This window comes from Taudactylus pleione, unplaced genomic scaffold, assembly GCF_031769625.1.
Source record: "Taudactylus pleione unplaced genomic scaffold, aTauple2 ptg000372l, whole genome shotgun sequence".
NCBI lineage: Eukaryota > Metazoa > Chordata > Amphibia > Anura > Myobatrachidae > Taudactylus > Taudactylus pleione.
This window is the reverse complement of record NW_028284773.1, coordinates 8,262,587-8,286,710: the sequence shown is the minus strand read 5'-3', so window position 1 is coordinate 8,286,710 and position 24,124 is coordinate 8,262,587. Positions and strand designations below refer to the sequence as shown.

Sequence of the window (24,124 nt, the reverse complement as noted above, 5' to 3'; positions counted from 1 at the left end):
ATAAAAACAGTTGCAAAAAATAAAAAAGACCCCCTAGAACACAGGTAATTTTTTATTAAAAAATGGCAATTGCAGTGTTCCCAAGCATTTTTAAAAATATCATGAGGAAATTCAGCAGAACTAAGAATCTTTGGGTGGGCATATCCAGAACATTGATTGATGAGATCAGAAGACGGGCTCCTGCACATACAATTTAGGACTGTGCACCCAGAGGGTCTCTACAAGACTATAAAAATTAATTGCTTATAATCTTCTTTATTATCCCTTAAATTCTGGGAGATTTTTCTTCTTTACATCACCAGTTTGTTCAGAAAGGGAGAGATACTGTATATTCAATTTGAGTACATTAGATCATATTGGTATAATTTAAAATGTGACTATTAAAGATATGGAAGACAAGACACAGACTTCAACAATAGTACACTATTATAGTTGATTCGTTTTTCTGTAGTAGACATAAATAAAATTGTTCTTTAAACTGTATTTGAGTATATAAAATGGTAGCCCAAAACATAATATCAGCCCGAGAGATTGTAATACTTTTCACAATGCCTATTGTTCTGCAGTTAATTCCAACCAACTTTTCAAGTTTACATACTGGGATTACTGTAATACACTGACGTGCCAAAAGTCATGGGATAGATGCCTAATATTGTGTAGGATCCCCTCTAGCCTGGCGAAGCGCAGCAACTCGGCATGGCATTGATTCCACAAGTGGAAGGAAGAGATGTTGACCCATGCAATCTGGAAAGCTCCACACAGCTCCCTCATATTTGTATATGAAGGATCTTGGGACCTCTCCAAATGCTCAATTGGGTTCATGTCAGGTGAATGTGGTGGCCACATCATTCGGTCAGGACTCTCCAGAATGCTCCTCGAACCAAATTCTGGACAACTTGGGATTGATGACATGGTGTATTATCCTGCTGAAATATTCCATAGTTGTGGGGTTACATGACGTCGATGAAGGGCTGCAAATGGTCATCAAGCAATGCAACGGTAGAGGTTACTGGTCAATGGCGTGATTAGATGGACCAGCAGACCCAGCCCATGCCACGTGAATACAGCCCACACTATTATGGAGCCACCACCAGCCGGCAAGGTGCCTTGTTGACAACTGGGGTCCATGGCCTCATGACTCATCAGACCACGCCATATGCAGGGAGTCATCCAGGGTCCAAAAAGCGACGTCACAAGCCCAGGTGAGGCACAGTGTCCAATTTCGTAGCGTTAACAGGGGCACTCTGGTGGGTCTTCTGCTCCCATATCCATTGGAAGCTAAAGAACGCTGCGCTGACCTGATAGATATGCATCTGGTACCTCCTGCATTGAATGTGGATGTGATTTGAGCCCAGGACAATTCTGGCCAGACATCGCTGGTTGCAATCATAAAGCACCAGTAGTTGGCCACTGCGCTGTCCACAGTGGATGGTAATGCCTTCCACGGGAGAATCCTGGTACACACATGATACCGTAGAACGAGGAATGTTGAATAAAATGAAATGTTCCATCTGTCAGGCACCCATTTATTATGCCCCATTCGAGATGTCAGACTACAACTGATGCAGGTCTGAGCATTTCCAAGATGTCACAGTAATGTTAAGCCACCTACCATTACCTTTACAAACTACCATCACATGACTTTTGGCACTTCAGTGTACTTTGGAACTGATGTATTGATGCTAAATCAGAACAATATGTTACTATCATATGTAAAGGTTCATCTGATTTAAGATTTTAATGTAAAATATATTTGTTAAGACACTATATGTATATGTATTAGTCCAGATATAATAATACACAATGTAGATAAAAGTGATTGGACACTGACATCAAATGTAACAATGAGATTTGATTGACGTCAGTACTTTGCTGTTGTCCAGGAACTTGTGGGCAGACACCCTTCTTGGTAAACTGCCCACAAGTTCCTGGACAACAGCAGGCGGTATGTTTTGCCATTCCAGTGACCAACTGACACTGAAGAAGGTAGAGTTGGCCTAAAACGCACCCGTCTCTCCAATTCGTCCCAGAGGTTCTTAATGGGGTTAAGATCTGTACTCTGAGCTGGCCAGTTCATCCAGGTTACTGAATTTTCTGTATAGCAGTCCAGAGTCACTCTGGAAACATGACAGGTGGCATTGTCATCCTAATAAAAGCATTTGTTGTTTCAGCAGAACTGCCAAGTGCATGAACACTATGAAGTGTTCTTGTTGAAACTGCCACATTAGTGGCCATTTGGAACTTGTGTGCAATGGTATGCATTTAGATTGCAATCACTTTTGTCTACATAATGTATGTAGAATATATTAAATATAGGACACTAATTTAATTCTTTACTGTGTTCTGCAATGGCTTTTGGTGTGCGCATCTAGGAAACAGTTGAAACCATATGTAAAATCACAACAAATTTATACATTTTATAAATAAGACCATTTAAAACATTCACTGCACATTACCACTTTATAGTATTTAGAATACATTTTTATTTCAACTTGTATATAAGAATCAGCTAGTTTGCAAATCAATGTGCTACAGACCAGCAGTAGCTTAATTACCGTATATATTCGAGTATAAGCCGAGTTTTTCAGCACAAAAAATGTGCTGAAAAAGTACCCCCTCAGCTTATACTTGAGTCAAGTGTAGCGCTGACCGGACGGAGTTCGGTCAGCGCTACACACTGCCAAACACACAGCCGCCGGAGCTGGCAGCTGCGTGTTTGGTGTAATCAGCAGCCGCTGAGAGTCTGTCAGACTCTCAACGGCTGCTGCTGCTCCCACTGCGGGAGCCATCTTCCGGCTCCCGCAGTGGGTGATGGGAGACACGTCGTCATGACGACGTCTCTCCCATGCAAAGCGACCGGAGGAGCGGACAGCGGCGGGACCAGGAGCGGGAATTCAGGTAAGTGATTTTTTTTTTTTTAATCTTTTCACATCTCTCTCTACTAGGGGGGGGGGGTGGGGGGGGGGGGGACTACAGGGGGCACTACCAGGGGGCGATGACTACAGGGGGCACTACCAGGGGGCGATGACTACAGGGGGCATTACCACTGGGGGAACTACAAGGGGGGGGGGATTACTACAGGGGGCACTAAAAGGGGGGATTACTACTGGGGGTACTACCAGGGGGGGATTACTACTGGAGGCACTGAAAGGGGGGGCGATTACCACTGGGGGCACTACCAGGGGGAATTACTACTGGGGGCACTACCAGCTGCTGCCATTTCCCACACTAGGCTTATACTCGAGTCAGTAAGTTTTCCCAGTTTTTTTGAGTAAAAGTAGGTACCTCGGCTTATATTCGGGTCGACTTATACTCGAGTATATACGGTAACAATATGTATAATTTAAAAAACCTCATAGGTCAAGGCATTGATATATTACTCTGACGGAACATGACGATGCGGGTTAGTGAATTTATTGCATAAGATAATTTACTAAGAAGTGAGGAGCATTCACACTGATGCACATCTTGAAAAGGATTGGTGGGAAACGTATGCCCTGCATTTATACTCTAAATATGCACCTCCTCTCCCTTCATCCATCAAATCAATTTTTTATCCACCTACTTAAAAACAAAAAATCCACATCATTTGATAATGTCCTACATACTCTACCCTCCTTCTCCTACACTCCTCAACTCTTCCTCAATTCAAGCTCCACTAACCAAAGAGTCTCTGCATTAAGCTCAGATTACAACCACCCATTCTCAACCCTATACGCTCCCAATATCTCGACTCCCTTACTCTTCAAAAGGTCTCTCTTCACAGGCACATTTGCATGCTCCTTCAAACATACTTTCTTCTTGTCTATTTTAAATAAACCATCTCTCAGCTAATCTTCTCACACCAACTAATTTGCTCACATGAACTAATGTTCTATGTCTCCCCTCCCCTTTGCCTCCAAACTACTTGACTGACTTGTGTAAAACTATTTATCTTCCTTTCCCCTCCCCTTATTCCATTCTCAACGTTCTGTAATCAGGCTTCTGCCCTCGAAATGCCACAGTGACTTCACTCACAAGAGTAATTAATTGTCGACTTAAAGCGGCCTAAGGCAATTTTTCTCTGCTCATCCTCCCGTACTTCTATGCGGCTTTCAACACTCTTTATTACCCTCTTCTCCTGCATACCTTGCACTCATTGGCCTTCATGACAGTTCTTTCCTGGTTCACTTCCTACTCAGCACCGCTCCTTTAGTATTTCAACCTGAAAAATCCTCTCCTCCACTTCTAGTATCTGTTGGGGTCTCACAAAGCTCTGTGTTTGACCCTCTGCTTTTCTCACAGTACACAGTTTCTCTTGGAGAACTAAATTGCTTATATTGATAATGCACAAATCTACCTCTCTTCTACTGTCCTCTTCCCTTCTATACAATCTTGTGTAACCAAATATGCCTCTACTAACTTCACATGGCTATTCTGAAGGTCAACATGTCCAAAACAGAAGTTATAATTTTCCCACCTTGCCTCAGATTTATCTCATAGTCACTAATACCACAAGTTCCTCAAGTCAGCTACCTTGATGTCACACTGACTGCACCATCTACTTTATTCTTCACATCCAGTCTCTCACGTTCAGAATAGAAATGTTGCCAAAATATGCACTCTTTTCATCAAAATATATCTGTTGTCCCATTATCTCCCACTTTATCTGCCAGTTCCTTCAGCTATCTGGTGTTCCCCTCACCCATCTACCTCTGCTTAAATGCCACAGCAAGGCTAATATTCCTCTTGTACTGCTCCACATTTGCAGTGCTACTTTGCATATCCCTGTGTAGATAGGGTGAGTAACTTGTATTGGTTTCTGGAAGACAGTCCTCAACACCCTTCATAAATCTCATGTCAAAATAATCTGTCTTTTGACCCTTCTATTCACCTTGGACTCTTGCCTTGCCTCTGGTGACTACGTCTCACTCCAGTTTACAAGACTTCTCCCATGCCACTATTCCTTTATGAAATTCCCAAACATGAACTCTCCCACAGCCTTCAAATCTTTTAATGAGTTTTGAAACACATGTATTAGAAATTACCTTACCTTCGACCTATACTGCCCACCCTAATGGACAACTTTCTCAATTCCTCTTGAAGGAACACTCACTCCTCTCGTTTCAGATATGCCCTCTCCCTATTAGAATTTAAGCGCGCTCTCATATCATACGCTTATTTTCATGGTTGCATATATTTTTTCTACCTTGTGTGTCCTGTTTATCATACTTCCAGCACTGCAAATCACTATGGCAAAACAACCACCACCACCTAGGCAGTTTGGTTTTCAAATCCATATAGGACAATTCAATTCCTCTATCGTGCTCCTTAATTAATGGGCGCCTAACAGAGCAATTCAATTGTTGCTTTGTTCGGGCGCCCATGCTGCAGGTGCGCTCGACAGTACCGGGTTTAGCCGCACAAAGCTGATAAAGCCATCTAAAGTACTGGTTTGGTGGCTCAAAGTGTCGACTTCTTGCACATTTCTGCTTGCCACCTCAGGAGACGGCCAGCGAACAGAAATTAGTCTACCCGCGGCTAGGCAACAATTTAATTGCTCCATCGGGCGCCCATTAGTTAATGCGCCCAATAGAAGATTTGAATCGCCCCATAGAATTGTTAAATTTTATTATGTAATTTGAAAACCAAAAAGTAAATTAAAATGACAGTCTTAAAACATTATGATTCTTATATTTTTAATAAGATACTTCTACCATATTTTTTAAATCCCTTTAGTCCCAAGTATATTTGCATATAGAATATTTTAGACCTGCCAAATAGAATTATAATAAAAATATATCAGGGCTTGACAAATTTTTCTAAAATCTAGGAGCCAGGATGACATTGTAGGAGCCAGCCCACCCCACCAAAAAAAAAATTAAAAATACAGGAGTGAGTAAGGAGCGCAGCTCTGTGTGTTATGCAACTGTTATACACACTATACTAGTCCACAAAATGGTCACAGTTGAATGGATACAATAAAATGGAGGCTCCCTCACTACTCTGCAAAAGTCCCCTGCTCCACTCACCAATCTCCAGTAATAACAGACCACATTTCACATAAAATAATGGTGCCAGAAAGTACAACAAAACTCCCCTCCCCTCGTGGTCACACCACCATCCCCCTGAAGACGCTCCACCATCCCTGGCCACACATAGACCCTACTAACGGAGAGCTGTATGTAGCCGGAGATAAGAGACAATAGACAGCTGGGACGTACAGGAGAATCAGCGTAGACTGTGACAGACAGCAGGGATCACAGCAGGCCAGGATGGAGAGGAGGAGTCAGTGCAGGCCGGGACAGACACAGCAGTCACCGCAGGCGACATTAAGCACATGCACTCCTGTGCATGATATGAATACCACAATACTATAGGCACGACTCTCCGCCAGAGCTGATGAGGATCTCCTCCCTCCCTCACTGCAAAATCTGGTAGCCAGGCAGCAGATCTGGTAGCCATGGTGACCTGGCCCCTGGGATTTGTCGCGCACTGATATAAAGATGATATATATATTTATTATCTTTCTTAGCTAATAAAAGTTATACTTAGAAATGCACAGTACATGGACTTAGTAATAATTTACTACTTACTTTCCTGCTCCTGCAAGGTGTGTGCAAGACTGTGATCTTCCAGTACTGCAAAATCACGGCAAACTGTGAAAACATATGCGCAATGTATAAGGTTTATAATGTATTAGGAGTAAAGGAACAGGCTTAAAAGGAGCAAAATATAATAAACATTAAATAATAGCATAAGATTTTCTTCAAAATTGCCCAACAACTGATAAGTTATAATGCAAGAAGATGGTTATAAATGCTAAACACCTCAACGACTGTCTTTCACTACAAGCTATCAAGCTATGTACTGTTCTATATGCATAATCTACCTCCAATAGCTGCAGGTAGCTCTCAATTACAAAACAGCACATACAGCAGGCAAATGATCCCAGAACCTCCCAGACCTGATGACATATTTCACAAACCTAATTGTTGATGGCCAAACCTGGCCAAAGGTTTTCCCATCAGCACCTACTTGCTAGTGTTATTTTTTTTTTTTACATCAGGAGCCAATTAACCTACCAAAATATATTTGTATTGTAGGAATACTTAGAGAAAACCCTTGCAAGCACGGGAATAATATACAAACTCCACAGTCATGGCTGTGGTGGGGAACTGACCTCAGTGCTGTGAGGCAGTAATGCTAACCATTACACCAAAGTGCTGACAGACAGGATTCATCCAGTTATCCAAAGTTACAAAGTACTTTTTGGAAAGAAGTTTGGAGCCTAAAGTATTGGCGGACTTAATCATTTCCGCTCACCACCTCAGGAAGCAGCGAGCAGAAATGTGTCTACATAAAGTACAATCAGAGTTGAAATATACATACAGCTAGGACATCACTGTATCTTCATATTGCTTCCCCTCCGATTCATAGAACCACCCATACAATGGCACCTCTGGAGATGTGAGCAGAAACCAACATGTACTGCTACCCTATGGCTGCTTGCGGGTTGATCGCTATTCGCTGGTCTCTAACTAATTAGCTGCGGACTCTTTACTGCACGACACAACCTGTGGGTAATTTAATCTGCCCCTTAGGGAAGTCATCATTTTAGCAGAAAGTGTGGTGCCCGGCATGGAATGGATATGTAATGCTGGCTGTCAGGATGCCTCCTGTCAGAATGCAGACAGCGGCATCCCAATGGTTGGTATCCAGACAGGGGTCAGGTAAGTATACTTAGGCTACAAAATGGGAGGGTTAAGGGGAGGCTAACACTCCCTGTTAGTGCCTGAACCTAACCCTTCCCCCTTCATGCTTAAACCTAACCCCCCACTTTGTGCCTAACTCCCCCGTGGTGCTTTACCCTAACCCTCCCCCCTAGGGGTGCCTAAACCTAACCTCCCCGCCCCCAATATATATATAAAAAAAAAAAAACTAACCCTAACCCTGCTAAGCTCATTTGCTGCTCATTGGTCTGGAAAGGGTTGTAAGGCTATTAGTGTACATTTTGAAGTTCATCATTCTCTAATGAAAAAGGTTATTTACAAATAGAGAACGGTGAAGATAGTTACCAGACTTCCCAGAAGTGAGCATAACTTTCATGCAATGGTAGCCAGAATAAAGCACTCTAAAAAATAAAAACCCCAGTATGACTATGGTTTGCAAAATTGTATCTAAGCTAAACATACAGTGCCTTGAAAAAGTATTCACCCCTTTGCATTTTTTATGTTTTGTAGCCTCACAACCTGGAATTAAAATGGATTGTTTGAAGTTGTAGGCATGTTCTGTGAATGAAATGATGCACAACTGTGAAGTTGTGTTTTTTTATTTATATTGTTAAATCAAACATTTAGGACAACATAACAGAAAACTTCAGCATAACTATTCGCCCCCCTAAAGTAAGCACTTTGTCGAGCCACCTTTTGCGGCAATTACAGCTGCAAGTCGCTTTGGATAAGTCTCTATGAGCTAGCCACATCTTGCCCCTGGGATTTTTGCCCATTCCTCAAGGCAAAGCTGCTCCAGCTCCTTCATGTTGGATGGTTTCCACTTGTGAACAGCAATCTTCAAGTCTGACCACAGATTCTCAATTGGATTGAGATCTGGGCTTTGACTAGGCCATTCCAACACATTTAAATGTTTCCCCTTAAACCACTCGAGTGCTGCTTTAGCAGTATGCTTCAGGTCATTGACCTGCTGGAGAGTGAACCACCTTCCCAATCTCAAATCACAGGCAGACAAACAGGTTTTGCTCAAGAATATCCCTGTATTTAGCACCATCCATCTTTCCCTCAACTCAAATTAATTTCCCAGTCCCTGCTACTGAAAAACATCCCCACAGCATGATGCTGCCACATTTCACTGCGGGGATGATGGGATGTGTTCGGTGTGCACCAGACATAGCGTTTTCCTTGGTGGCCGAAAAGTTCAATTTTAGTCTCATCTGACAGAGCACCTTCCTCCATACATTTGGGGAGTCGCCCACATGCCTTTTGGCAAACTCAAATTGTGTCTTCTTATTTTTTTCACTAAGTATTGGCTTTTTTCTGGCCACTCTTCCATAAAGCCCAGCTCTATGGAGTGTACGGCTTATTGTGGTCACATGCACAGATACACCAGTCTCTGCTGTGGAACTCTGCAGCTCCTTCAGGGTTACCTTTGGTCTCTGAGCTGTCTCTCTGATTAATGCCCTCCTTGCTTGGTCAGTGAGTTTTGGTGGGCGGCCCTCTCTTGTCAGGTTGTGGTACCATGTTCTTTCAATTTGATGACGGTTTTGATGGTGCTCTGGGGGATCAAAGATTTGGATATTTTTTTTTTTTTTTTTTTCATAACCCAACCCAGAATTGTACTTCGACAACTTTGTCCGGGACTTGTATGGCGAGCTCCTTGGTCTTCATGGTGTGATGCGTCTTGCTTAGTGGTGTTGCAGCCTCTGGGGCCTTTCAGAAAAGGTGTGTTTATACTGACAGATCATGTGACACTTAGATTTCACACAGGTGGACTTCATTTCACTAATTATGTGACGTCTGAAGGTAATTGGTTGCACCAGAACTTTTGGAGGGGCTTCATAGCAAAGGGGGTGATTACATATGAACATGCAAATTTTCAGAATTTTATTTATAAAAGATTTTTTTATATATATTTTTCTCATTTCACTTCACCAAATTAGACTATTTTGTGCAGATCCATTACATAAAATTCAGATAAAAAAATAAAGTTTTTTGATGGTGCTGCTGGTATTGGTTTGTGTTATACAGGTCATTAAAACTTGTGTTTCACATATACAGTATTGCTTCTCCATATCACAATCCTGTGTTATGCTTCAGCCCATGCTAATGCAGGATCACCGTAGTATTTTCTTCTTGTTGGGACTTCTGCCTTATGGACCACGAAGACTTTTTTACTGATACATGAATGTGCCATGCGGAGTACTTTTGCCATTTAGCTGCTTCTTGAGTCATCCTTATGTTTGTACGCTGTATTATTCTTGCAGTGTTTACCTGTTGATGACGAATTGTATGGTCCCAATGTCAATACTTTTTATTTTGTACTATTGAAAAATTAATAAAATGCTTTAAAAAAATAAATAAATAAATAAATAAATTACAAGTTGTAATGTAACAAAAAAGGTAAAAAGCCAAGGGGGTGAATACTTTTGCAAGGCACTGTAAGTTTCCTTGAACAAACATTCTCTGGAGAGACAAAAGGTTTTTGAATGAACAAATCAAAGTCCAGACCTTAACCCCATTGAGATGCTGTGGTGGGATCTATGCATAAACAAACACTCTCAAAGAGCAAAAATCCACATACTGGAATACGATTTAATATAACCTCCTACAGGAAATGATCACTTTCATGTTAATTCTGCTAAAGGTGGTTATACAAGTTACCAAATCATGGGGAACTGGTCTAAAGATCTACAGTAAAAAGGTAGACCATGTCTAGACAGACACCAGATGTTAGACAGTCAATAGGTCGACAGGGACTAAAGGTCAACACTTTTTTTTTTTTTTTTTTTTTAGGGTTAGGCACTTACCAGAGGGTTAAGGTTAGGCACCCCAACGGTTAGGCACCAGGAGGGAGGGTTAGGGTCAGGCACCTACCCCGATGGTTAGGTTTAGTCACCGGGATGGTTAGAGTGATGATTAGGACTGGAAAAAAAATATACACGTGTCGACCATTTTTTTGTGTCAACCTTTTGTCCCTGTCGACCTATTTACTGTCTAACATCTGGCGTCTATCTAGACATGGTCTACCTTTTTACTGTAGATCTTTCAATCCACACCCCAAATCATGTACTATACAAATTTCTTGAATTAAACTTAAATAAATATTTACAATCTGATATGTGTTGACACATGAGATTAAATTTATCAATTTATAGCAATTGGTGACAAATAGAGAATCGTCAATTATATCCTGATATGTAACTAATTTGAAAGAGGAGTAACTTTATATTAATGTATCATTTGTGTATTAGACAAATGATTATACTTTCATTAAAAAGAATATGATCACAATAAGTCTTCTACATTTAATTAAATCAATAAAACTGTATAGGAAAGTGCTAAGAAAAATAGGTACAACCGCAGTCCTGCAACTGAAAAATAAAAGTTGAACACCTGCTGCTTATAGAAAGTTTGCTTTAGTTTCTAAGCACACTCACTATCTGATGCAAACAGGTATTATCTAAAATGTAAAAGTACAAAGTACCTTTTTTTATTTTTTTTTTTATTAATTTCAGAAGAATTTTCTTTTAGTTTTCCTAAATGGTACACAAAGTTTAAAACTACTACTTGGTAAGGTATATGTTTTATTATTATATCAGTTAAATGTACAAAATAAATATTTTGGAAAAAAAAAAAGTTAATTTGCTGGTGTCTCCTACTTTACAGAGGGCCCCATGTGAACAAACAGTAGCAGATTCTATAGACTATGCTTTACATTTGCTGTTGATTAGTAAGTGGGAGCTACAGAATACATGTTGCCAAGGCCATACTGTATGTCTTCCTCCCTGACATATTTAATTAGGGAAATTTATGACTCTGGGATCAAGCTCCAAGTTAAGTGATTAGCAGTCACCTCTTGAAGATGATGAAACCCAAGTGGAAGAAAACATGCAGGAGAATACATGGTGCTCATCAGGGTTATCATACAACCATGATTATGGTTACAAATCTATGAATCAATATAAGTACATGCTATTGTCATGATGTGTCCCATACATTAGCATTTATCACATTCCACTAACTTTGTTATCAATGTTTCCATGGGTGTAAACATAGATGGGTTAGATTCCTCATACCTCCCAACTTTGGAGAGAGTGGGGAAAGGGAGCATTATCACATCACAATGGAGGTGTGATACCCTCCTCACCCCCAGACATGAGCCTAGTGTTTTTGAATCGTCAGGTTTCAACTTACCCAGCCTCCTTCCATATCACCTATTCATTGCCGTGCACTGCTCTGCTATAGAAAGGTGCAGTTACCATGATATACCCATCAATTTTCTGACCAGAGGGAGAAAACTGTTCCAAAGGAAAGAGCCCTTAAATTGGGTCTTTACCATGTAAACCAGGACAGCTGGAAGGTATTTGTTGTAGTATGTACTGTAGGCTTCCAGGTAGAAGAAAGGTATCTGTGCATACTACAGAAGACAGAACTACCACCTTTGCAGGTGACCCAGTACTAGGGAAGTGGTTCATACCGGTACACCCTTACAAAGCAGAGCACAGGAGTCTTCTTAGGATGAGCTGCTTAGTGTCCATTCTAGCACCCTGCACCTGTCACAACTCGTGAAGTTCCTCTTTCCTGCCTGGGGTGTCGCTCTCTGCTCTGGTGCTTCTAGCACACTCTGGCCTGTATCTCAGTTTGCTGCATCAGTAATGTGCTAGAAGCACCAGAGCAGAGTGTGACACCCCAGGCAAGAAAGAGGAACTGCATGGGTTATGACAGGTGCAGGGTGCTAGAATGAACACTAACTGCTCCTGCACAGTTAAGTCCTTGTGACAGCAGGGATTGCTGAGACTACCTCAAATTTTGATATACAGCTCATCAATGCTGTATTCAGCCCCTGGGGACCATATATAAGCTATGTAGCTCTACAGCACACAAGGTAAATAGCACTGCAACTGGTCAGTCTGAAAATTGGTTATTTTTGGTAGTTCTACATTTTTAATCCATTATTTTAACTAATTTATCAACTTAATAAATTGTGCAATATTCACAGAAATATAATATATAAAAAATATGAGATATGGTAAGAACTTACCCTTGTTATCTCTATTTCTACGAAGTCCATAGGGTTCCACAGGATACCTTGGGGTATAGGTGTGACGTCAGTCGCAGGGCACCAAAGAGTTAAGCTTTCAGCCTCCCAGGATGCACTAGGTCCCCCTCCTATACCCCGCCCCCAGGCCAAGGCACCTCAGTTAGTTACCAAGCCATAGGCCGGAGGAGGAGAAGGAAGAGAGAGAACAAAGATCTGGACACATACAAGAATCACATTCTCACCAGAGGGAGACGGAAAACCGGTGACCAGAGCAAAGCCCATCTGCAGCACAGGTGCGACAGGGCGGGAGTCCTGTGGAACCCTATGGACTTCGTAGAAATAGAGATAACAAGGGTAAGTTCTTACCATATCTCATATTTTCTACTTCAGGGTCCATAGGGTATCCACAGGATACCTTGGGGATGTCCCAAAGCAGTATCCTTTAAGGGTGGGGACGCTCCTGTGCAGAAAGGAGAATCCGCCGCCCGAAGGAAGCATCCTGAGAGGCGAAGGTGTCAAACCTGTAATACCTCACGAAGGTATGGACAGAAGACCACGTAGCAGCCTTGCAGATCTGAACTGCCGAGGCACCACGTCAAGCTGCCCACGAAGGACCCACAGACCTAGTGGAATGAGCCTTCAGAGAAGGAGGGACCGGTAGGCCTTCATGAAGATAAGCTTCAGAAATAGCCATACGGATCCAGGCTGCCAAAGTTTGCTTTGAAGCAGGCCAACCCTTTTTACAGAAGCCATAGAGGACAACAAAGCGTCCGACTTCCTAAACAAAGAAGTGCGGTCCACATAAGTCCTTAAGGCCCGCACAACATCCAAAGAGGCCTCACCCATGGAAAGACCCGGTGAGTTAAAGGCCGGAACAACTATTTCCTCGTTAACCTGAAACTGGGAAACAACTTTGGGAAGAAACTCGGGCCGAGTGCGGAGCACTGCCCTGTTCCCATGAAAAAACCAAGAAAGGGGGTCTACAAGAAAGAGCCCCTAACTCAGAAACACGTCTGGCTGAAGCAACGGCCAGAAGGAAAACAGTCTTAGCTGTTAGCCATTTAATATCCACTGAGCCCAGTGGTTCAAACGGCGGTCCTTAGAGAGTCCTCAGGACCACAGCCAAATCCCAAGGCGCCACAGGTGGAACAAAGGGCGGCTGAATACGGAGAACACCTTGCATAAAGGTGCGCACAACCGGGATTGTAGCAATCCTACGGTGAAACCAGACAGATAGGGCCGAAACCTGTACCTTCAAAGAAGCAAGGCGAAGCCCATGATCTAGTCCCGCTTGCAGGAAGGCGAGAATCCGAGACAGACGAAACTCCCGCGGTGCATAACCTCTCGGTCGACACCACTGGAAGAACGTATGCCACACGCGATGGTATATCCTCGCGGAAGACGGTTTCCGAGCTCGTAACATGGTACACAGCATAGAGCTGGCAAACCCCCAGGACCTCAGCATGGCCGTCTCAACAGCCACGCCGCCAAAGACAGCCGAGTCAGGTCCGGGTGAAGACAAGGACCCTGAGACAGAAGGTCCGGTCGTAGCGGCAACCGCAGAGGACTGTCCACGGACAGACCCTGAAGGTCTGAGAACCAGTGCCGTCTGGGCCACGCGGGAGCTATCAACAGGAGCGTCCCTCCTTCCTGTTTGAATTTCCGGATTACCCGTGGAAGAAGGGAGACCGGAGGGAACAGGTATGCGAACCTGAACGTCCACCGGACGGACAGAGCATCCACCAGAGACGCCCCTTCGTCTCTTGTGCGAGACCCGTACACCGGCAACTTGTTGTTGTGCCGGGACGCCATGAGGTCGATTTCTGGAAGACCCCACCTGTCCACCAGTAGTTGAAAAACGTCCGGGTGCAGGGACCATTCCCCTGGATGAACGTCCTGGCGACTTAGAAAGTCCGCCTCCCAATTTAGCACTCCCGGGATGAAGACCGCTGATATGGCCGGAAGATTGCGCTCCGCCCAAACCAGGATCCGAGAGACCTCTACGAGAGCCGCCCGACTGCGAGTTCCTCCTTGCCTGTTTATGTAGGCCACGGTGGTAGCATTGTCCGACTGGACCTGCACCGGGTGACCCTGGAGAAACCGCTGTGCCTGCAGGAGAGCATTGAAGACCGCACGGAGTTCCAAGATATTTATTGGAAGCTCCGCTTCTGTCGGTGTCCACCTGCCCTGGAACAAGTGTGGACCCGAAACTGCTCCCCAGCCCCGAAGACTGGCGTCCGTTGTCAACAGGACCCAATTTGGAACCCAGAACGGACGTCCCTTGTTGAGGTGGGTCATCTTTAACCACCACGCAAGGGACAGGCGAACCTCCGGGGTGAGCACAATCGTCTGGAACTTCAGAGACTGAGGCAGCCCGTTCCACTTGGACAGGATCAGGTGCTGCAGAGGTCTAGAGTGAAACTGGGTGTATTCCACCATGTCGAACACCGACACCATGGAGCCCAGTAACCTCATCGCCGAGTGTAAGGACACCCGGCGGCTGTGCAGACAACTGCGCACCCTTGACTGTAAAGCAGAGATCTTGTCCTCCGTCACGAAGATCCTTTGCTGTCCCGAGTCCAATAAGGCTCCAAGATGCAGAATCCTCCGAGACGGGATTAGAGTGGACTTCTGCCAGTTAATTAGCCAGCCGTGCCGTTGCAGCAGTGCAATGGTCAGGTCCAAGTGGTGTAACAGGAGCTCTGGAGATCCTGCCACCAATAACAGGTCGTCCAAGTACGGCAACATGCGGACTCCTTGCAGCCGCAGAGAAGCCGCCATGACCGCCATAGCGTCCTGTATGTCCAATGACACCATGTAGTCCCCAGGTTCCAGCGCCAGAATGATGGACCGTAGGGTCTCCATCCGAAACTTCGGGACCCGCAAAGACTTGTTGAGTGCTTTGAGGTTGAGAATCGGACGATATGACCCATTGGGTTTCTGTACCAAAAATAGATTTGAATAGAAACCCTGGCCCCTCTGGGAGAATGGAACAGGCACTATAACTCCAGCCTGGAGCATAGTGTGCAATACCTTCCGCAGCTCCGTAGCCTTGTTCCGGTCTGATGGTAGACCCGTGGTGAAGAATCGAGCCGGGGGTCTGTGCCGGAAGGAGAGGGCGTACCCGTGAGAGACCACCTCCAGAACCCAAGTGTCTGTCGTAGTGAACGACCAACACCGGGAGAACTGCAGCAGGCGGCCTCCCACCCTGGGATCCCCCAAGGGGAGACCCGGACCGTCAGGCCGCAGGCTTGTCATCTGGCTTGGGGGCCGGACGTCTGGTACTCCATGCCTGTTTCCGGGGCTTGCCCGATTTCTTAGGGCCAGCCTGTCGAGGAAACGACTGTGGTTTGGGCCTGCCCTGGGCCCTAGATGACCGAAAGGACGATGGTCCAGAACCAGAAGGAGCAGCGGCCGACGGGAGACAAGCAGATTTGGCTGCCGCCAGCGTGGCCACAATCTTATCCAGATCCGGACCGAAGAGAACTTCTCCGGTAAACGGCAACGCTTCCAGACCTTTCTTGGATCTGCGTCCGCCTTCCAGGATCGCAGCCACAAGGTGCGACGAGCAGCTACCGCTGCTGAAGAAATTCTAGACACCAGAGTACTAATGTCTAGAGCCGCCTCGTTGATGTAGGTGGCCGAATCACGGAGATTGCCAATCAACTCCGCTTGTTCGGCCGGACAGTCGGATTCAAAAGAAGCCTCTAATGAATCCGCCCAGCGCTCCATCGCTCTGGCAACCCAGCAAATGGCCATAGCCGGCCGTGCTGCCCCCCCTGCAAGGGAATAAGCGGACTTCAGGCAGATTTCTACCTTGCGGTCCGTAGCATCCTTAAGGGAGGACATGGATGGCATCGGCAATGTGGCACTACGGACAAGACGGGTCACGTGAGAATCCACCTGTGGAGGGGATTCACACTTAGCAAAATAATTATCCGCGAACGGATAAGCCACCGCCAGGCGTCTCTGCGGCTGGTATCTTTTGCCAGGTTGTTTCCACGCCTCCTCTAAATGGTCCACCAACTGACCCGAAAGAGGAAAGACTGTGGCATCGCCCTTCACATCTTTGAAAAAGGCATACTTAGATTTAGCCGCTGGGGGAACTTCGTCCTCAATCACCAAGGCTGTGCGGACCGCCCGAATAAGTCCAGGAATATATACTTTGGACTTAGCATCAGCGTCCTTAGTATGGAAAGGTTCCTGATCGTAAGGATCCAGAATCTCCCCATCATCAGACGTCCCTTCGTCATCCTCATAAGGAGCGGACAGAAACGCCACCGGCCTTTTATGAGGCCGCATCACAGACTCCCCTTGCAATACATCCGACAAGTGCTGTAAAGAACTCGTCAGGGAGTTAACCCACGCTGGCTCCTGAGAACCCGGGAGCGGGGAAATAGGGAGACTGTGGGGTACCACCAATTGTCGTGGGAACCCCTGCATGGGTGACGACACCACAGACTGCTGGGACAAACCCATCGGAGTAAACGCGGGCTGCGGAGCTAACTGGCCCACTAAAGCTGTTAACGCCTGAGCGAAACAAGCCCAGGGCGGCTCCTGTACCGGTGCTGTAACCGTAATAGGCCGCGCCATGGACAACACTGCCGGCAAAGGCCCTCCGCGCTACCCTCCCCCTCCGCTAACGGTACTTTGCACGTGGTACACTGTAGCCGGAGGGGAAAATCACTTTCAGACATGATGGCACCACGTATGTGACCTCTCTCACCAATTAAGTATTAAATAGGCGAGAGACCACCCTGCAGCACCGCACCGCAAGGGCTTTAGCAGAAAGAACAGGGACAGTAATAAAGCTGACAGTTTAGTGAAGAATAGTTACAGGCAGCGCTAGCACAGTCACATACAATGCAGAGAAATAACAATTCCTGCACTAACAGCGCTGATCACTCAACTACACAGACACAGGGCCTGGTAGGACACAGCGCTGCATACACAGACCTGAGCCACAGCGGAGGAGAGGTATGCGGGGGGACCCAGACCACGATGCTTCCTTCCAGACTTCCAGCAGCGTTCACCATGCGTTGCAGAGAAGATGGCCGCCGAGGAGCAGAGAGAAGCTGGCCTGGGGGAGGAGCGCTGACACAGGACCAGTCAGCACAGTGCAGAGAGGGCTGTGTGCAGCGGGGGAGGCGCCGGCTGTGAGACAGGGAAGGCGCGCTCCCCTGGCATGCATTTAACCCCTGGGACACCGCAGCGCTACCGCTCTGCTGCGGTCCGCTGTCCCAGGGGGTAGTGGAAGCGCAGGTTGGTCGCCTGGCTCCACGCTGCAGCCAGTCCCCAGGGAGCCCCCTGTCTGGGGACTTAGGACCATGTGATCAGCGGGGACCCACCGCGGGACCCCGCTGCTTACCTCTGTCCCCCTTGAATCCGGCCATGGTCCGGAGCATCTGGGGTCACCGCTAGCTGTGACCCCAGACGCCCACCAGCATCCCCGGATCAGTACCGGCGTTCTGGTACCGGCGGGGTGTAGGGAAGACAGCATGGACGTCAGGACTGACTGTCCATGCTGTTCATCCAGTTGTGCAGCCACAGCTGCATGAAGAATAAGCTTCAGGGGCTCTTCTAGCCCCCACTCCAACAGGTGCACCCGACTCCGGCCGGGCACCAAACTAAACTGAGGTGCCTTGGCCTGGGGGCGGGGTATAGGAGGGGGACCTAGTGCATCCTGGGAGGCTGAAAGCTTAACTCTTTGGTGCCCTGCGACTGACGTCACACCTATACCCCAAGGTATCCTGTGGATACCCTATGGACCCTGAAGTAGAAAGTCTATGATTTTAATTTTTTTTTCTTTAGCCTATGCCAGTGATTCCCAAACGCAGTCTACAAGACACCCTAACAGTCCAGGTTGTAAGGATACCAATGGCCGCACACAGATGGTTATATCAAAATGGATGAGGCACTATTAAGTCATCTGTGCTCAAGAATGGATATCCTTAAAACCTGGATTGTTAGGGTGCCTTGAGGACAGAGTTGGGTACCACTGGCCTATGAAGTACATCAACAATCAAAATAAAATGAAGTTTAGTGGTACGTACTAAAAGACAAAACATTTCTTGAACTTTAAAATCTACATAGAAGTGATAACAGTTCCAAGATGAGAGATTCTCTCCACATATTGCAAAGTAACTGCACAAACTAATAAACATGTTTGATTGTTAAAAGCTTTCCATGTAAAGCTTTGCATTTACGTAAAAAAAAAAAATGCATAACATGTCATATAATCCCTATTTCTCACATTTTCCATATACATATAAAAATTCTGCATGTTTGATTACCTACACTGAGTTAACATGATATTTGTCTTTGTTTTGTGTAAGTAGTCAGATGGAACAGCTGAAGCCCATCTGTACAGCAGAGGGAGGCACTGTAGGAATTAGAATTTATGTAAAGTATGCAGCACATCTCCCCTGATTATGCCCAGCCCATTTGCTTCTAATTTGCAACTGTACTCTGTGCATCAACATTGTCTTTCCTTGAATTTAGCCTAATTTAACCCTTTTATTACTAAGGGGATTTCAGAGCTTCTTGGCAAGAAAGATGGTAAAATAGTGTTTGTTGTAATACACAGAACATTTGTTATGCATTTATTTTATAGCCTAGTCTGGCTAAGTGGTAGAAGATTATTTCAGGACGGACACACACTATTATTTTTTGTAATTTTCATTAGCAGCATATTAATTTAATTTACTCCTTTATGGATTATACCGGGAAAATGAGCAGAGTAGAAAATCCATTTCTATGCAGATGCACAACTATACCCCAATATTTCTTCTTTAGGGGCAAATTCAATTGGGCGCAAGTCCCCATCTCCCCCCATATGATGCAAGAAAATTTGGACAGGGGCGAGGTTCTCTCTATTCCATTAGCAGTGTGAATTTTAGGCTTTTTTCTTGACGCTTCAGAGGAGGTGCAAAGTTGGGAAAATGTGTTATTTTAAAGGTAAAAAGATCGGGACGTGGTTCAGAACCCCTAACGATCAATTAATTAATTAGAAGTTTTTAGTTTAATTGAATGTCATTATTAGGGTAAAATTCTGCAAAGTGCAGGACAATTGGTTAAAAGATGTGGGACAGATATATGAGGGGGTGCAGTATGTTTGGGACGGGTGATTTAAACATTGCAGGTGGGAGTTACTGTACATGTTTTTTTTTTTGTTTGTTTTTTTAATTACAGTGGCTTCAAATCAATTTGTTGACACTTTTATGCACCTTAAATACAGTACAGCGCTTATTTAAAAAACACTTTCACTGCTCTTTAAAAAAGAACAATTCAGCCAATTGAAACATTTTAAAAGTGCAAAAATATTTTTCTTTGGGACAGTAACAGACATTGATAAATGTTATCCAAAATCTATCCTAATTTTTTTTTAGGATACAGGCTGATTACCCCACTTTTTAAAAAAAATTGTGGTCTTTTTGTAGAAATTTTTTTTGCGCCAATGCAATTGGATAGTGCGATAATCAGGAGTGCACATAGCAGAGTTGATCAAAATTTGGTCGCAATAGCCGCATTAATCAAGAAATTGGTCGCTTAAAGTTTTGTGGTGAAAATCTCACAGCCAATTGAATACGCCCCTTAAAGTCTATTATTAAAAGGGGGTTTTAACTTCTGCTAAAGAACATTTTATATTTTGTTAAGCAAATACCCCCAGAAAACCTCCCTTTACTTGACACCTGCTGGACCGCACTGCTAGCCCAGCACTAGGGTATTGATCAGTCCATGCTGCGAGGACAAAGCTCTATTAGAAGAGGTATATCTGGCTTCTTATAAGGTGGTAAGCTGCAGCATCGCAGTTGCAAAGTAAGCAACATGAAGAGTGAGGTGTTCTCCCAGCTTAAGGTAATGCGACAGCCCCACCTGTCCTTATATGCTAAATATATTGATAGATCTTTACTAAAACAAAACCAACCTGTACCAGTAATGGATTACAAATTATTCACATTATAGATACCAAAGCAAACAGTATAGCTTGTGCAAACAGCTGGACTGAAACTCAGTACAAGCACCTGTGTGTAACATGGGGAGAGGGGGAAATGAATCTGCATTTGGCAATATATATCTAGGTCTTCGTTAGAATGCATAAGAATTACTATGTGGTTAGAGTAGACTAACACAGATGCTATATAGTTAAACACTTGAGGACTGAAAGAAGTTAACAAATCTGAATCATGTGTAGTTTATATTACATTATTAAACTGGATAAGAGGCAATAGATGGTTCAGAAGTTCTTATGAAGATCTCGTTTGGGTTTTCTAAACAGGACCACCACCCAACACACCCATTGTGTTGTGGCTCTAATACAAGTAATAATGTTGATCGTTCTGATGCATCGCAGAATATATATCAAACTATGTACCCAGCTTAAGGTGCAAGTCATGTGTCAGGACTGTGAACTGTGAGTTAGGGAGCCAACGTACCTAGGAGACCTTGAGATTGTCAGTGAAGAAGGTCGAACACAGTATTCGCATAGCTCAATATTATTATAGATTTATAGAATATCCAACAAAATTATTTCATTACATGGTTACTACTGATGGTCGATTGGGAGATACTACAAACATCTGTAACTGGATGTCACCATAATCATGTAAATGACCGAAAAAACTTTTTTTGTGTGTTTGTTTTTCTTATATATAATTTTACTGGGATAGGGGAGTTTGGCAGAAATAATCCAGAAACAGCCTACAATAATTCCCAAAACACAATTGAAAACCAAATTTAAAAAGGTAAATGATTTACAAAGTGATCCAGTCGGTATTTCCTTATTTGGGCACAGAAGTAACCTAATAAACTTCTTCATTAGTTCTATTACCTGTGTCATAAATTAAAGTTCTTAAAAGATTACCTGGCTCAGAAGTTTTTTTCTGGGGAGGATGCCTCCTGAAAGTGAGGGCATAACCCTGAGAGACCACTTCTCGGATCCAGGCAACTGTTGTTATTTGATGTCATGTTAGTAATCAGCAAACTTAAGAAATCGGCCTCCAACCCTGGGATCCCCCAGGAGGAGGCCCGCCCCATCAAGCAAAGGGTTTGTTGTCCAGTTTAGAAGCTGGACGTCTTGCCGGCGCAGACTTCTTAGTTTATCGCCTTGTTGTCCTGCGAAAACTAGACGGCTTAGAGGAAGACTGATCTCTTTCTCGTCCGTGAGGACGGAAGGGCCAAAAATAAACCTGCCTAGATTTTATTGTAGCCGTAGATGGCAGACCTGCTGACTTTGATGCTGCCAGGATAGCTATTATCTTATCTAACTGTGCTCCAAAAAGTACTTTTCCATAGAAAGGTAAGACTTCCAGAGCCTTATTTGATCCTGTATCAGCTTTCTAGGTAGGATCTTAACCAAAGGGCCCTGCGTGCCACTATTGAAGCTGCTGATGTATTAGAAGCGAAAATTCCAGCATCTACTGCAGCTCCTCCAAAATAGGAGACCGCTTCCCGTATATGAGAGATATACATCATCTATTCTCTGGTAGCATCGGGTACAGAATCTTCCAATGCCCTCATCCATTCTTCAACAGCTTTGGAGTAACCGCTCCAGACGATAAAACAATATTTTCAAGACATGCTTCAATTTTTCTATCTTTGGAATCCTTCAGAGAAGAAGATGCTGACAAAATAGGCAATATAGCATTTCTGATTAAGTGCGTCACATGAGCATCCACAGTAGGAGGTACCTCCCACTTAGTACATACAGAAGCTGGGAAAGAATACAACTAAGTTATTATTTTATTCACATAAAACAGGTTGTCCGGGTTACCCCATGCCTCTTTCATCAGCTCAGTGAGCTGCTCAGATATAGGAAACTCCGTTTTGGCCACCTTCCGGTGGTGTTTAAACATTGGAGCCTACTTACTAGGAGTTGGTTCACCATCCTGAATATCTAGGACTAATTTATCCGCCCTCACCAAAGGAGGAACATCCATTGTGGAAGGATGGTCCTCCTCATCCCGAGCTAAACCCTGGAGAAGAACCCTGCGCATCATCTGATTCCTCTGATGATGCGTCTGAATTCATATGTTGAGCAGACCGATAAAAAGATAACTTGCGCTTATGCGCCTTAGTAACTACCGGTCTACTTTCAACATTTGATGGTTCCATACTCTGACTAGAATGGCTATAAACATCCTTCCAGGATGTGCAAACATGGCATGCTGTGGACACCCCATCCAAGGAGGCAGTGTGGGAGCAGCCATATGATCCAAAAACTGCTTCATTACCTGGGACAAAGAGGACACCCAAGATGGCTCTTGTACAGTGACAGGTAAAGGATGGTTTGTGTGTTGTGCCTCACCAGTCCAGTTTACTTCCTGGAGGGAACAATCTGGCCATACAGGATTTACATGAAACCAGCACAGGGGCCGCCACCTCCTGTTTCCCTTTATCCTTTGACATGTTTAAGATAAAGGCAGTACATGCAATGCTATGTGACAACCTTCAAATACTTAGTGAATGTGAAGTACCCAAAGAAAAACCTCCACCCCACAAGGATGGAGAGAGAAAAAAAAAACATTGATAGTTATAATTGACAGACAGTATCAATACAGCAGCTAGCAAAAAGTCACATACAATGCATATGTAATATAATTACAATAAACTCTAAATCAACACCACAAACCAAGGAATGGTATGATATAGAGCACTATATACCTTATCCAATGGAAAGGTATACAGGGAGACCCAAATCCTCCTGAAACAAACAGCTACAGCAGCGCATCGGTAGTGGACCAAAAGAGTCTCACGTAATATACACATGGAGGGTAGGCGGAGCAACTCAGACGTGCAAAAACTTTTGATGGTTCTGCGTCTGAGTCAGGGTAGGAGCTGCCGGGGGGGGGAACGCCTACCTCCCTTAAGCTGCATCAACCAGCTGGATACGCTGGCCTCATGGCAGCAAAAGCGCCTGTTGCCGATCCCCGGCGTCAGATGATAAAGCCACAGCGGTCTAGTGAGGATGCGGACGCTCCGGGCCCTGACTGCAGTGGCTTCCGGTGCGTCTCCGGCACCAGAAACAAGAACTGCGTGTGAGATACCCTGCAAGCAAGGAATCGCTTTACCTGACATCTCCGCGTGTCCGGTTGCAGTCTGGGTCCCAGCATCGCTGCTAGCAAGCTCAGCCGTGACCCGCCGCAATCACCAGCCCGGTTACTGGTGTTGAGGCCCGGCAGAGGTAGATGGAGTCGCAGCATAGAAAATAAAATAAAAGCTTAGGACTGCCTGAGCGGGTGTGGTATAAGAGCTAGACAGTAATTCAATAGACAATGTCTAGATAGACAACAGGGGCCAAATGTAATAAGGTGAGAGTTTAGAATATGTGAGCGTTTTCTCACACTTTTTAAACTTGGCCAACATAATA

The 24,124-nt window shown here is 44.6% G+C and overlaps 1 protein-coding gene across 2 annotated transcripts in view; it reads right to left on the bottom strand.

Annotated features, from left to right (window-relative positions):
* CCDC50 (coiled-coil domain containing 50) overlaps nt 1-24,124 on the bottom strand; it is a 107,908-nt gene that overhangs the window by 68,941 nt on the left and 14,843 nt on the right. For both annotated transcript variants that reach the window (XM_088444807.1, XM_088444808.1), the window contains exon 2: nt 6,576-6,638. In XM_088444807.1, coding sequence (XP_088300933.1) covers nt 6,576-6,638 — 63 coding nt within the window. The remainder of the gene's footprint in view (nt 1-6,575; nt 6,639-24,124) is intronic.